The sequence below is a fragment of the Somniosus microcephalus genome, chromosome 27 (assembly GCF_052327205.1).
Source record: "Somniosus microcephalus isolate GS21.2 chromosome 27, FLI_Smic_1.0, whole genome shotgun sequence".
NCBI classification, from domain to species: Eukaryota; Metazoa; Chordata; class Chondrichthyes; order Squaliformes; family Somniosidae; genus Somniosus; species Somniosus microcephalus.
In genome coordinates this window covers 28144339-28160096 of record NC_141013.1, presented here as the reverse complement: position 1 = coordinate 28160096, position 15758 = coordinate 28144339, and the positions used below count along the sequence as shown (strand labels likewise).

General features: G+C 42.9%; 1 protein-coding gene across 8 annotated transcripts in view; it reads right to left on the bottom strand.

Annotated features, from left to right (window-relative positions):
- mef2aa (myocyte enhancer factor 2aa) overlaps positions 1-15758 on the bottom strand; it is a 225562-nt gene that overhangs the window by 135015 nt on the left and 74789 nt on the right. For all 8 annotated transcript variants that reach the window (XM_085968809.1, XM_085968808.1, XM_085968807.1 and 5 more), the window contains one exon: positions 7885-8073. In XM_085968809.1, coding sequence (XP_085824935.1) covers positions 7885-7938 — 54 coding nt within the window. In that variant the 5' untranslated portion in view covers positions 7939-8073. The remainder of the gene's footprint in view (positions 1-7884; positions 8074-15758) is intronic.

Sequence of the window (15758 nt, the reverse complement as noted above, 5' to 3'; positions counted from 1 at the left end):
AAGCAAACAAGGGGTGGGGAGGGCACTTACTTTACTTACAACTGGTAACCAGGCCAAAACACAGCTAAATCGCAACAGAAGAGGTTTCTCCGCTGCTCCCAGTAGCCAGGTGTACAGTGACATCTAGGAGTTGACAGAAACATGCCTGCCCTTTCAAGAAGTAAATAGCATGTGACGTATAATGAAGCCCAACAGTGATAAAACATTTACTTTTTTTGGGGCATTGCATGTGTGGGCACTAAATTAGATTATTGAAGATCACCGATGTGTAAAATCAAACCAAAATGAAGGCTTAAAAATGATCTTCAATGATTACAGAAAATGCTGGAAACACTCAGCAGGTCAGGCAGCATCGAGGAGAGAGAAACAGAGTTAATGTTTCAGGTCGAGTGTCCTTGACCCAAGACATTGACTCAGTTTCTCTCTCCTCGATGCTGCCCAACCTGCTGAGTTTTTCCAGCATTTTCTGTTGTTGTTTCAGATTTCCAGCATCCGCAGTATTTTGCTATTTTATCTTCAATGATTAGTTGGTGGAATGAGTCGATATACTGACTTTTTACGGATGGGACAAGAGTTGGAATCCAGCCACAACGATGAATTGCCCCTAGCTGTAAGGGAGTCTCAATCAAAATCGTGGTAGCATGGACTGCATACATTTACAGACCAGGAGGCGGTCATTTGGCTTATCTTATTTAGAGTCATAGAGTCATAGAGTTTTACAGCACAGAAAGAGGCCCTTCGGCCCATCGTGTCTGCGCCGCCCATCCATCCCTGTCCAGTCTAATCCCATTTTCCAGCATTTGGTCCATAGCCTTGTATGCAATGGCATTTCAAGTGCTCATCCAAATGCTTCTTGAATGTTGTGAGGGTTCCTGCCTCCACCACCCTTTCAGGCATTGAGTTCCACATTCCCACCACCCTCTGGGTGAAAAAGTTCCTCCTCAAATCCCCTCTAAATCTCCTGCCCCTTACCCTGAATCTATGCCCCCTTGTTATTGACCCCCCCACTAAGGGGAAAAGTTCCTCTTTATCTACCCTATCTATGCCCCTCATTATTTTGTACACCTCAATCAGGTCCCCCCTCAGCCTTCTCTGCTCCAAGGAAAACAACTCCAGCCTGTCCAGCCTCTCTTCATAGCTGAGGCGCTCCATCCCAGGTAACATCCTGGTGAATCTTCTCTGCACCCTCTCCAAAGCAATCACATCCTTGTACTGGCTCTTTGCAAAAACAACCCAAAACTAACCGCACTGACCTGCTTTCCTCTCAATAAAATCATTACAAGTTTACCACCCATCAAAACTACCCATAATTTAGCACAAAACTGATAAATTAAGAATGGTTGCTCCAAGAGAAAACGCAGGAAGAGATGCTGTTTAAAGTAAGTCTGTGCTGTACGACTGGTACAGAAAACACACTGGTTGGTCAAAATGGAAAACTTTTTTTTTATAGTTTTCAAATATCACAGAAGGCTCAGCTATTAAAAGCTGATCACATTACAATTAAATCTCTATTTGAGTCAGTAGTTGGTATTCATTCTTTGATTAACGTTACAACACGAGACCCTATTGAACACCATGAAGTTTGTGACCATTATCTGGATTGATTCCATTCTTTGAACTGTAAATAGAAAACTGTATGTAGCTCAGTATATCTTTATCAATGGTCTCAGAGGTCACATATAATCAGAATCCAGAACTCCTAAATAGAATCCCAGAGACAAGAATTCAAATTTAATTCCTCATAATAAACAAGTTTCTCTAAAGTGCACGTGTGCTGCCAATTTAGCACCTCCGTGGAGCAGTTTTCATTTGGAACATAGAACAGGGGTAGGCCATTCAGCCCCTCGAGCCTCTTCCACCATTCAATGAGAATGGCCGATCTTCAACCTAACTCCACATACCCACTTTTGGCTCACAGTCATAACGGCACAGAAGGAGGCCATTCGGCCCATCAAGTCTGTGCCGGCTCTCTGTAGAGCAATCCAGTCAGCCCCATTCCCCCGCTCTATCCCCGTAGCCCTGCAAGTTTATTTCCCGCAAGTGCCTATCCAGTCTCCCCTTGAAAACATCGAGTGTCTCCGCTTCCACCACTTCCGTCGGCAGTGAGTTCCAGGTCCTCACCACTCGCTGCATAAAAAAGTCCTTACGTCCCCCCTGTATCTCTTGCCCAAAACCTTAAATCTGTGACCCCTAGTCCTTGTACCATCAACTAGTGGGAACAGCCTTTCCCCATCTAGCCTATCCAAACCTGTCATAATCTTGTACACCTCTTATCAAATCACCCTTCAGCCTCCTTTGCTCTAATGAAAACAAATCCAGCTTCTCCAACCTGTCCTTGTAGCTAAGATCCCCCATCCCCGGAACCATTCTGGTAAATCTCCTCTGCACCCTCTCAAGGGCCTTCACATCCTTCCTAAAGTGTGGTGACCAGAACTGGACATAATGGGCCAGAAATTCCAGGCCAGAAGCGTGAGTACGGTCGGCTTACTCACGCTTCTGGCCGTTGGAAATGCCGGCGTTCAGCATGAACAGCGCATGCGGGGAACGCCGGCATTTCCAGACCTCGAGCGCGTGCGACTGCACAGGCAGCGCTTGCGCAGTGAACTTCGTGGATTTCATTCATGAAATCCGTGAGGTTAAGTCCTTAGAAGTTACACTGAAAAAAAGCAAGTGTAAAGTGGTTCATTGGCTGCGGAGGAAGATATATTTTATCGTGGAGCTTTTGAAATGCAATATTTTTGTTTGGGAAAGGGAGGGAAGTTATTTTTTAAGAAATTTTAAGTAAGTTTCAAAGTTAAAATTTTTTTTTTTTTAAAAAGGGTTTTCAGAACGGTAGGTAGAAGGAGCAATTGTGGCTGTGTGAATGGAATGTGAGAATGAGTTATGTATGTATGTCCACATATATTCCTTTACATATATGTATGTATGTTTTATATTCCTTTACTATGAATGTATGTTTTTAATTATGATTTTCCAATAAGTTACTTTCTCTGAAAGTCATAATTAAATAATACATTCATACACATAAGTAAAGGAATATATACATAACACGCAAAGGAATATATACAGACATACATACTTTCAGAAGCTCCACGATAAGAAATATCTTCCTCCGCAGCCTCTGTAGCAACTGTACCCATGCTTTTTTCATGTGTAAGTTGTAATGACTGGACCTCACTGAAAGCATTAATGAAAGCGGCGAATTATACTGCGCACGCGCTGCATGTGCAGTCGCACGCGTTCTGCCTCTGAACCCCTTCGTTCAGAGGACAGGAAATGCCGGTTTTCCCCACATGCACTGTGCATGCTGAAAACCGGCATTTCATCCGGCCAGATGCGTAAGTACCCCGACCGTACATTTGGAAGGGAATTATTGGGCCAACATTTTACATGTCAATAAAATAAAAAATTTAACACTTGCACGACTTGCCCCCTCGCATCTGCGACTGAGGGTCCAAGGAGGTGCATTGCGCAAGAGGTCATCATCGGACGTATCCTCACACTGTTCCCTTTGGGGAACTGTATGAAGTGGTGGAAGGATTTATGGCCGTGATTAACGCTCATTCCGTGACCGTAACCATCTTTGAACCAGCCATTAGGGTGGTTAGTCCTATGGCGGGAGGGTTTTACGGGCTCCCACAACCCATCTGAGGGGGGGGGGGGCCACCAACACCCACGGACGCAAGTATCCCGCTGGATGTCCACCCAGAATTTAAAGTTGGAGCTCCGACTCCACTTGCCGGGACTATCTGGAGTGGGGTTCAAAACCCTACTCCTTCTGGCCCAGCGGAGGGGATGCTTACTGCTCCGCAAAAGGCCCACTCCGCACAAAAGGTGACACCCATACGTTTCCTGCGCCTTTTCCCTCCCCGTGACTGGAGCCCTATGCTGCCATTTCACGTTGCTAATCGGATTGGGCGTTTGTCATAGCGGTAGGATCCCCGCCGCTGGGCCAGATCAGGGTAGGGTTTCGAACCCCGCTCCAGACAGTCCCGGCAAGTGGAGTCGGAGCTCCGGCTCTAAATTCTGGGTTGACATCCAGTGGGATATTTGCGTCCGTGGGTGTGGGTGGCCCCCCCTCCTTGTATAGCTTGTGGGAGCCCGTACAACCCTCCCGCCATTGGACTAACCGCCCTAATGGCTGGTTCAAAGATGGTTACGGTCACGGAATGAGCGTTAATCACGGCCATAAATCCTTCCACCACTTCATACAGTTCCCCAAAGGGAACAGTGTGAAGACACGTATGACGACGACATTGCTAAATAAATAAATGGAATTAAAAAAATTCTTTTAGGGCTTTTAAAAGTCTTTAAATTGCTTTAATTCTCTTTAAAACTACTTCAGATTACTCAAAATAATGTAAACATTTTAAAAAGTTTATAAAAGTTACCAAAATCTTCAAAAAACTTCCAAAAACCCATTTAAACTGCTGCTTTGCATGTAAAAAAGCAAAGCAGCTTGACAGAAACATTGGGGGCGTGTCCAGTGAAACTGAGACCTCAAGGGGCGTGTCTCACTTACACTGCACGCTCCTGGGTCCGCGCTGGCTGCACTCCTGGGCGGCGTGACGTCATACGCTGCCCGGGAATGTGCTTTCTATTTCTCCAAGTTCAGGCGTCCCAGAAGCTGATCGGCAGGAGCGCGGGGTAAGTGCAAATATGGGGCTTGCACGCGCTGCAAGCCCCGTTCTGGAATTTCTGGCCCATTACTCCAGTTGTGGCCTAACCAGCGCTTTATAAAGGTTCAGTATAACTTCTCTACTTTTGTACTCAATACCTCTATTTATGAAGCTCAAGATTCCATATGCTTTGCTAACCACTCTCTCACTATGTCCTGCCACCTTAAGGGACCTATGGACATTAACTCCCAGGTCCCTCTGTCCCTGCACACTCTTTAAAACTGTGCCATTAAGTGTATATTGCTTCTCCCTGTTCCTTCTGCCAAAATACATCACCTCACACTTCTCTGTATTAAATTCCATCTGCCACTTGTCTGCCCATTCTGCTAGCCTTTCTATGTCCCGTTGCAGTCGATTGGTATCATCCGCACTGTTTGCCACACCCCCAAGTTTGGTGTCATCAGCAAATTTAGAAATTCTACGCTGTATTTCAATATCCAGGTCATTTATATATATCAAAAAAAGCAGTGGCCCCAGCACTGACCCTTGGAGACCACCACTGTCTACCATCCTCCAGTCTGAAAAACCGTCATTTACCACATAAAAACATAGAAGATAGGAGCAGGAGTAGGCCATTCGGCCCTTCGAGCCTGCTCCGCCATTCAACGAGATCATGGCTGATCATCCAACCCCTAGCACCCGGTCCCTACACCGACAGCCATCCCACCCAAGCCCTATCCCCGTAACCCCGTGTATTTAATCCCCCCTAACACTAAGGGCCAATTTTTATCATGGCCAATCAACCTAACCCGCACATCTTTGGACTGTGGGAGGAAACCGGAGCACCCGGAGGAAACCCACGCAAACACGGGGAGAATGTGCAAACTCCACACAGACAGTCACCCGAGGCCGGATTTGAACCCGGGTCCCTGGCGCGGTGAGGCAACAGTGCTAACCACTATGCCACCGTGCTGCCCTCGCTGTTTTCTGTCCTTAAGCCAATTTCTTATCCAAACTACCACTGACCCACCTATTCCATGAGCCTCAATTTTGTTAACCAGCCTTCTATGTGGTACTTTGTCAAACACCTTCCTAAAATCTATGTAGGCAACATCCATTGCATTCCCTTCATCAATCCTCTGTTACTTCATCAAAAAATTCCCTTAATACCATTGGTTAACAAAAATCTATCAATCTCAGGTTTAAAATTAACAATTGATCTAGCATCAATTTCCATTTGCGGAATATAGTTCCAAACTTCTACTATCCTTTGTGTAGAGGTTTTTCCTAATTTCACTCCTGAAAAATCTGGCTCTAATTTTTAGACTATGCCCCCGAGTCCTGGACCTCCCAACCAGCGGAAATAGTTTCTCTATTGGGTTTGATACCACATGGAGTACAACTCCAGGATACAGTCAAACTGTTTTAAAGGGTGCTTCATCTAAATGTTGGCACCTCAGGCAAGGCAGTACACCCTCAGTACTGCACCAAAGTGTCAGCCTGCAAATGGAGTCTCAACCCGTGATCTTCGTGTTCAGAGGATATAGAGAGCTACCACTGGGCCCAGGCTAATGCTGCTTTCCCAGCTGAAGGAGTGTGATTACACCAGAAGCAGCAGAGATCCAATAAGAAAAAGAAATAAACGGCATAATTTGAACCTAACCCGCTGGGCGAGAAACGGGAATGTTCGAGTAGGGCGCCTGTTTTACACGTCACCCGATTATACTATCTATTAACTTCAACAAAGGGTAAAATCAAGCAGGGTGTAAAGCAGGCAGCCGACCAAAACCTGCCCATTTTCCGCCAGTCAGATTAGGTTAAAATTATGCCCAAAATGTCTCAGACACTTCTTTGTTTCAACAAAAAAATAAATCTGCCTAGACAAGTATATGCTTGTATATGCACCTTAAACATTCGCTCCCTCCACCACCGGTGCACCGTGTCTGCAGTGTGTACGACCTACAAGATGCACTGCAGCAACTCGCCAGGGCTTCTTCAGCAGCACCTCCCAAACCCGTGACCTTTACGACCTAGAAGGACAAGGGCAGCAGGCACATGGGAACACCACCACCTCCAAGTTTCCCTCCAAGTGACACAGCATCCTGACTTGGAAATATATCACCATTCCTTCATTGTTACTGGGTCAAAATCCTGGAACTCCCTCCCTAACAGCACTGAGGGAGCACCTTCACCACACAGACTGCAGCAGTTCAAGGCGGCAGCTCAACGCCACCTTCTCAAGGGCAACTACAGATAGGCAATAAATGCTGCCTTGCCAACGACGCCCACATCCCGTGAATGAATAAAAATTGTATTAGATTTACATTTCTGAATTTTAAAAGATCTAGCACATAGGCACTTTGTAATAGAATGCAGTCACACGAAAGAAAAATGTGGTAAAATAATTCTAATTTATTCCTACTCTTGTTGCAGAAGAGGAATAAAAAAATAACGACATTCTGTTTTACACCATATTTATGCTGTGTTCCATGCCTTAGTACTGTATGCAAATCTGCATTGGCACACTGAGTGGAGTTAGCTTCTTTGTACTGCAGGCTCTTGGTGTACAGCTCCCATGGGCAGCTTTCTGTTACAACACACACAGCTTTGCACACATGTGTGTATCAGTTGCAAACAATATTTTTAAAAATTTCTTATGTACATTATATATGGATGGCAGAAGGAACTGGCTGTATGCAGAGGCAGATTTGGAGTGAATGTGGCTACAAATCAGATGAATCCTTGAATAGTTGATTTGAAATTGGGGCCAATTCAGAAACCAGAATTAAAACACATTTAACACGGATAATTAGATGGCAGAATTCAGCAATCCTGATCTTAACTCCAAGTGTTAATATTAATGGGGTTGATCACAATTTCATCCAGTCGCACATTAATAGTAGCGATCACATCTAATTTCAAGTATTAAAAGATCAGTAGGAAAGATTTCCTCTGGTTGCTATGTGTGGTGTCAGAAACATGAACCCTATCATGATTTAAAAGCCAGATATAACTGCACACGGTGATGTATGCCCATTTACAAATTTTCTTTTCCATTATTAAAAAAAATGCGGCTGTGAAGACTATGTAATATGATGTTCTGAAGCACTCTGGATCATAATCTCAATGGTTATTATACACTGAAAAATGGGCAACCTATATAGAGCAATGTAGTAAAATGGTGGTTGAGTAAGTCCCAGAAGTTACACAGGTCTGAAAACATACTGAAACCCATTCCTCGCATTTCCACACCCCATTTTCTTACCTGCCTGTTACGCTCATCCATAATCCTTGTAATCTGAATCTTTTTCCGCCCCATCTTCAACTTCCTCTCTCCAATATATCAGCGTGCAATCCTAGCTTTGTCAGTATTTAATGTTCTAGTGCATGGTACAGACTTCTCTTCTTGGCTTTCTTCTTGCAGACCTGGTCAGCTTATCTCCTCTTTCAAAGCCTAGAGTAAAAAAAGACAATTATGATGCATAAATTTAAAAAAAAATACAATCCAGTTTTATTAAGAAAACTTTTTGTTGCAGGTTTACAGCTTTTTTGTTAACTTTAGAAACAACAGACCAAACCAAATCTAAAATGAAGAACCCCAAAGGCAGAGCAACCATGTGTACTATAATAAGGATGTGGAGGCAATAGGGATGGTGCAGCACAGATTCACCAGGAGGCTGCCTAGTATGAAGAAATACAAATATGGAGAAAGACTTATATAATAATTGGGGCTGCTTTCATTAGATCAGAGAAGATTATGGAGTGATTTGATCGAGGTATTTAAAATTATGACGGGATGGGATAGAGTAGATGGAAAAAGACCCTTTCCAGCAATTGAGGGGTCTGGAACAAGGGGACATAGAAATATGATTTAGGACAGAGAGGAGAAACGTTTTTCTTTATACACAGAGGGGTGTGAGGCTGTGAAACACAAAGTGAGTTAGTAACTGAAGCAGAGAGCATGTCAACATTTAAGAATAGTAATGTTAGATAGTTGGTTGAAGGGAAGGGAATATACGGATATGGGAACAGGCTGTTTGTTGCTTTTTGTAAAGAGTACTATTTATTCTGTTGGAATATAGGAAGATATTTTTCCATGCAAGAATTTTCAGCGAATGTTAACAACATTCCATCAGCAAGCAGATAAAACTGTGTGGAACATTGGAATTGCTGATGGTGACAGGTAGGAACAAGCTTTCTTCAAGATTCCCAACTATTTTACCAGTATTCCAATCATCTGTTTTCCTCAGTACATATGACATGTGATTATCAAGCTAAACAGTTGAATGTTCGTGATTGAACAAAGTTTTTCATTCTTATCAACTAGAGGTGAGTGAGCTATAGTGAAATTAATCTTTCTTGTCAAGAAGTTATTGATTTAATCTTCACAGCACTGTAGTCATTTTCCTATCCATGATCCAGTTCCTAATCTATAAATGCCTGCATCAGCTTGGTTGCCACTGATCTTTCAAATGAGGAAGTTACATACTCTAAAGATTAGCATCCACAGCACAGAAAACACATCTTTCCATGACGCCCACCAAGGCCCGAATGAAAATGACATGGATGAGTGGAGCCAAGCATGCAGGGTTATAGAGGTAAGGAGACAAAAATCCCTTTGTTGTGATCTAAAGCTTGCGCCCTCTGATAAAAAGGTGCATATCCATTTCGACAGTTGCAAAAGTCTACTTTTGAACTTCAGAATGCTATTATCTCAAAGGTTTCCGACGGTCAGAGAGTTACTTGCCCTAACTGTTTTGCAGGCAGTGAGTGAATTGCAAATCAAATAGTTTCCTCTGAAAAGTAAGTTAGTGACCGACAGGTTCCAAGTTTCATATTTCTGTGATCGTTAATATGCCTTCAATCCTACAGTTAGGACCACTGCTCTTTTTGATATATATTAAGGACCTGCACTTGGGTATACAGGGCATCATTTCAAAGTTTGCAGATGATATGAAACTCGGAAATGTAGCAAACAGTGAGGAGGATAGCAACAGACCTCAGGAGGGCATAGACTGGTGAAATGGGCAGACACGTGGCAGATGCAATTTATCGCAGAGAAGTGTGAAGTGATACATTTTGGCAGGAAGAAGGAGGAGCAGCAATATGAACTAAATGGTACAATTTTAAAGGGGGTGCAGGAACAGAGACACCTGGGGGCGTATGTACACACATTTTTGAAGGTGACAGGACAAGCTGAGAAAGCTGTAAAAACAAAAGCATATGGGATCCGTGGCTTTATTAATAGAGGAATAGAGTACAGAAGCAAGGAAGGTATGCTAAACCTTTCCAAAACACTGGTTAGGCCTCAGCTGGAGTAATGTGTTCAATTATGGGCACCAAACTTTAGGAAGGATGTCAAGGCCTTGGAGAGGGTGCAGAGGAGATGAACTAGAATGGCACCAGGGATAAAGGACGTCATTTATGTGGAGAGACTGGAGAAGCTGGGGTTGTTCTCCTTAGAGCAGAGAGGTTGAGAGGAGATTTGATAGAGGTGTTCAAAACTATGAATGCTTTTGATAAAGTAAATAAGGGGAAACTGTTTCCAGCGGTAGAAGGGTCGGTGACCAGAGGACACAGATTTAAGGTGATGGAAACTAGGTGTTTTTTTTTTTTTTACACACAGTGAGCTGCTGTGATCTGGAATGCACCGTCTGAAACAGTGGTGGAAGCAGAGTCAATAATAACATTCAAAAGGAAATTGGAGAAATACTTGAAGGGAAAACAATTACAGGGCTACGGGGAAAGAACAGGGCAGTGGGACTAATCAGATAGCTCTACCAAAGAGCCGGCACAACACGATGGGCCGAACAGTCTCCTTCTGTGCTGTATCATTCTATGATTCTATGAATACCGGTGCATAGTCATCATGGCATGACTTTGATTCCTAGATATAAAAAAACATAAAATTTGTTGATCTTTTAATCTCGACATCAAACAGAAGGCACAGCTTGCACAGCTGATCAACATCTGCCGTATTATTCATTGCTGAATGAGAAGACTTTACACAGAACAGATTAATCCTCCATGAATTCTAGAGTATACAATAACATAAAATGGATATGCGGTAGTAATTTCAAAGCTGTAACCTTATCGTAGTTCAGCTAACACGTCGGCCCCGATTTTAACTCCAAGTGGATTCCCCGTTCAAGCCTGAGTTAAAATTACAGTTGGGTCTCAATGATGTCATCAGGGTGCAACATGTATATGTGAAGAAGGCCCCTGTTGGCTCTGGGCGGGCGTCCTTGCTGCCTGCTCAGGAGAGCAGCTTAAAATTGCAGATGTTGCGATCATGGCGGCTTTCGGACAGGCAAGAACCGGGGTGATTTTAACTGCCCACCGTCCAGGTTTCAGCTGAGTGAGTAGAGTTAAAAATCGCCCCCAGGAGCTTTAACTAACTTTTAACCAAAATGAATAATTCCAAGCATCACCTGTTCAAGGGCTGCCCTCACAAACCCATTAGAAGACTTATTTTTAACAACACGCCCTTCTTCTTTCCCCACACTTGGTCAGGTATTTCCCCATTTCCTTCCCCTAATGTAACCACACAATTTCCCCTTGCTATCCATGTTTGCTTACATAACAAGAATGGCTACCCAACCTACCAAAGTAATTAATTGCTGTGAAGTGCTTTTAATACATCCTGAGGACATGAAAGAGCCAAACACAGTCACATGCTTCCCCCGCTAAGATGTTTTTCCTAATTGGTAGAAATTATTTAATTTCGGTTTTATGTACATGATTAAGACATGAAGATGCGACTGCCTGTTTACTTCGCAATATGGTTATTGGGAAAATAACAAGTGAAAGGTTCGCACCCTCTCTTAATAGGAACCCAGTAATTAACCAAATTTGTGTTACTTATGGTTCAGAGTTCAATTTAGCCTTCATCTCCATACAATGAATTGTAGTTACCAGGCTTCCAAACTTCCGTTCATTTTTAAAAAATGATCAATAATTTTGTGCACTGCAATACTGCAATCGATTACTCATACACAAGTGTCTTCGGCAGCACCTCCCAAACCCGTGACCTCTAACACCGAGAAGGACAAGGGCAGCAGGCGCATGGGAACACCACCACCTCCAAGTTCCCCTCCCAGTCACACACCATCCTGACTTGGAAGTATATTGCCGTTCCTTCATCGTCGCTGGGTCAAAATCCTGGAACTCCCTCCCTAACAGCACTGTGGGAGTGCCTTCGCCACACGGACTGCAGCGGTTCAAGAAGGCGGCTCACCACCGCCTTCTCAAGGTCAGTTAGGGATGGACAATAAATGCTGGCCATGCCAGCGACACCCAGATCCCGTGAACGAATATAAAAAAAACATAAGTGCAATCGATTACTCACACACAGTGTAATCGATTATTCACACACAGTGCAATCGATTACTCACACACAATGTAATCGATTATTCACACACAGTGCAATCGATTACTCACACACAGTGCAATATATTGCTCACACACAGTGCAATCGATTATTCGCACACAGTGCAATCGATTACTCACACACAGTGCAATCGATTATTCACACACAGTGGGTGGAACTTTCACTGCAGCGGGGGCATAGTACTGGGTGGTAGTGGATTGACCGTCCATTATACACCCCGCTCAATCTTCCTCTCCATTGAAGTCGACGTGCTGCCACCTGTTTTACACCCCTGCCTAAGTTGAAAGTTACGCCCAGTATTTTGGACAACCTGACGAGGAATTTCACCCTTCACATCAATTGGCAATGCAGGTATGCATGGAACTTCATGTCCGACTGCAGTAGATACAAAAGGATGAACCAGCTAGACTTCCAACAACAAGGCGACATACGAACAGACATCGAGTAAGCACTCGTATTGTTCTACATTTACCAGCTTCTTCAGCCAAAGCAAGGTAAACTGGACAGTTTTTTTTAGTAGCACACCAGCAGCAAAGAGCTGATTTTCACTGGGTCTTCCTGACTGCTGCTGGTCTTAATAGGGTATTCGCAGCAGCGCAGATCTGTGGGGACGTCAATACATTGCAGCATGACGGGATCATGAACAAGTCTATTTACAAACTTCGTATTTACACTGTCGTTCTACGCATGTGTACTGGCCAAAATGTAACCCGGGCATGCACTTTCCCTTTACCACTTGCTGACAGGAAGGCTGGCAGCATGAGTTAAAAGTAAATTTAGAAGGTTGGCAGTCTTAGACTGCTCTCCCAGGACTTGGCCCACAATTTAAAAAGCGGTCAAAATTGAAAGTCTTGGTGGGAGCAGAAATACAAAAAAAGTGACTCGAATCTGCTCAAAGGCCAGAATATAAGCTCAAAGTCTGCAGTTGGCCCACATAGTTGAGAACTTCGCTACAAACTATCACTGGAACAGTCCAATGAGATCACTGCCTTGTAATTACTCCTGTCTATCCATTATTCCCTACTTGATGATTTTGTTCGATTTTCATTTCAAATAAATTGCATTTTAAACCATACAATAATAGGTTTTAGAATAAAGACAGAACATCAACTGCTTGTTCAATAAATTCATACTTCTTTTCTCAAATGAGTCAATGTACAAGAATATTTTTGGACTCTAGGGGAATCAAGGGCTATGGAGATCGGGCGGGAAAGTGGAGTTGAGTTCGATGATCAGCCGTGATCTTATTGAATGGCGGAGCAGGCTCGAGGGGCCGTATGGCCTACTCCTGCTCCTATTTCTTATGTTCTAATATTTCTAGGGATAGAGTGCGAGTGACAAGAAATGCTGCTAAAAGGACAAAAACTTAAAATACAAAAAAGGGATTGCTGTTTTAAACTGGAAATTGATTATGATGCGGTCGGCAATCAAATATCCACACGACAGTCAGAAACAATTTACTTATATAGTTTGGGAAATGCTGCCCCCATGCATAAGTAAGTAATTAACAATAACCAATTATATATTAATTCCAGTGCTGTACTGAATTACAATATCAATTCTGCACAAAAACAAATACAGTGCAAGATAATCACACACGCACACACAATGCGGGGCGGGTCAGTCAGTCAGCCAGTCAATTTAGATAAGTGGTGCTCAGGTAAACAACTATGACTGTAAAACATCTCAGGGCTGTTGATCAACGACGTCATTTGAGATTTAATCAAAAACAACCCGGCATGCTATCGATCACTTTCCCTCCCAACTACAGCCAGATTTGGACGGCAGTGTGGCATACAAATCCAAAATTTGGCTTTAGCAGTTCAGAGAATTAGAAAATGTTATATGTGAAGATGACACTGCCCGAAGGGTTACAGCGAACAATTTATGGCAGCAACTGTTCACTGAATCCAATAGAACAGATTCTATTCTTACTAGTGGTATCTGGCTTTCAGCACATTTAAAACCATTATCCCCGGCCAGTGTAGCCTGGATTCAGATTTCTGTTCAGCCTGGTTTGCATACAACTGATTTTCTGCACACAACAGCAACTCCACATATGTCATTTGGAAGCCGGCATCCAGTAACTTTATAGCCTTTCATCTTGATTAAAAACTGACCCAAGGAGCACCTGCAAGTTCAGTGCGTAAATGTATCACCCAGTGCGGTACTGATTACAAACTGGCCATTGCCACTAACCTGCATCAAGCAGTACTTAGTTATAAATTACCTAGTAAAACATAAGCCTTAAAAGGCATTGAAGGACAAGTACTGTGTTGCTCAACGGGTAAAATACTTACTTTAAAAAAAACAGCTACAAACAGGATTTCATCTTCCGATTAGGCACTTTACAGCCTTCCGGACTCAATATCGAGTTCAACAATTTCAGACCATAACCTCAGCCCCCATTACATTTTTACATATATTTTTTATCCACCCCTTTGTTTTGTGCCCTTCCCCCTTTTTCTCTCTCCCACATGGCAGCTGTCTCTTATTCTGCCAGCGCATTTCACACCTAATCTAGAGCCGTCTTTTGTCTCCACTAGTCCTATCACCATCTCGTCTGGTTTTGAATACCTCTTAATGTCTCTTCACTTCTCTTTTGTTCTCTCCCAGCCTGGCCTTTTAATCTGTTTCATTTCCTGTGCTTTTTCAGTCTTGACAAAGGGTTTCGACCTGAAACGTTGACTCTATTTCTCTCTCTACGGATGTTGCCTGGCCTGCTGAGTTTTTCCAGCATTTTCTGTTGTTATTTCGGATTTCCAGCATCTGCAATATTTTGCTATCGTACAAACAGGACTTCCCTGAGTTTAGCAACACCTCACAATAATAACTAAAAAGAAGAAAAAAACTGGGAAGGCTATTAAATCGGAACTAGAAACAACAAAGTAGTGGAGATGCACAAATTAGGCACGATCTGAGAGATAAAAATTAATGTTTTGGGTAGAACCTTATATACGAGATCTTACTTCAGAGGAAGCATCTCACTTGTAACGTTAACCCATCTTTTTCTTTCAGACACTGACTAATGTGTGTTTTTTTTATTTTTACTTCAGCTAAATAATGATGTTAGCTAACTGCCATGACCAGAGTCTGCACTCCCTGATAAAGTGAAATATTATTCACCATAAAATGTTGCTTTACAATCCTTTTATTTAGCATAAGAGTAACATTGTCTGACAAAACCAATTTCTTCACTGTAAGCACAACTGCATTTTATGTGCATTTAAAATTTTGGGACACCAGGATTATACTTTGCAGCACAGTATTCATGATTTATTTTAGATTGATATTTCCATGAATATATTAATAAGTTTTAGACTTTGGTTCAAGCAAAAAAGAGTGTATAAACAATAAATAATAGCATCACTGCCAGCTGAACAACAGCAAGCTGATCTCAGTTTATCTAGTTAAGTGTTACGGTACATTTTTATTTTAACCAGTACAGGCTAAGGTGATCCACATACCGTTTTGTTCGTGCTTCTGATCGTTTTGTTTCACCATCACAAAGAAATTCCTTTTTACAAAGATGCATGCCCACTGTCGATATTTCACGCTAGCAGTCAGTATTTTGGGTAGTCAGTCTGCGTGTCAGTATTTGCTGACAAAATGAAGAGGGGATCGGGGGGCCCCTCTCCTCTCAGTGCCACTCGTATGAGTCCAACTGCTAATGGAAGCAATTCCAGCCACTGCATACCATAGGCAGGAATTCTCACAAGAATGGCACACCTCTTCAAATGGACATAAAA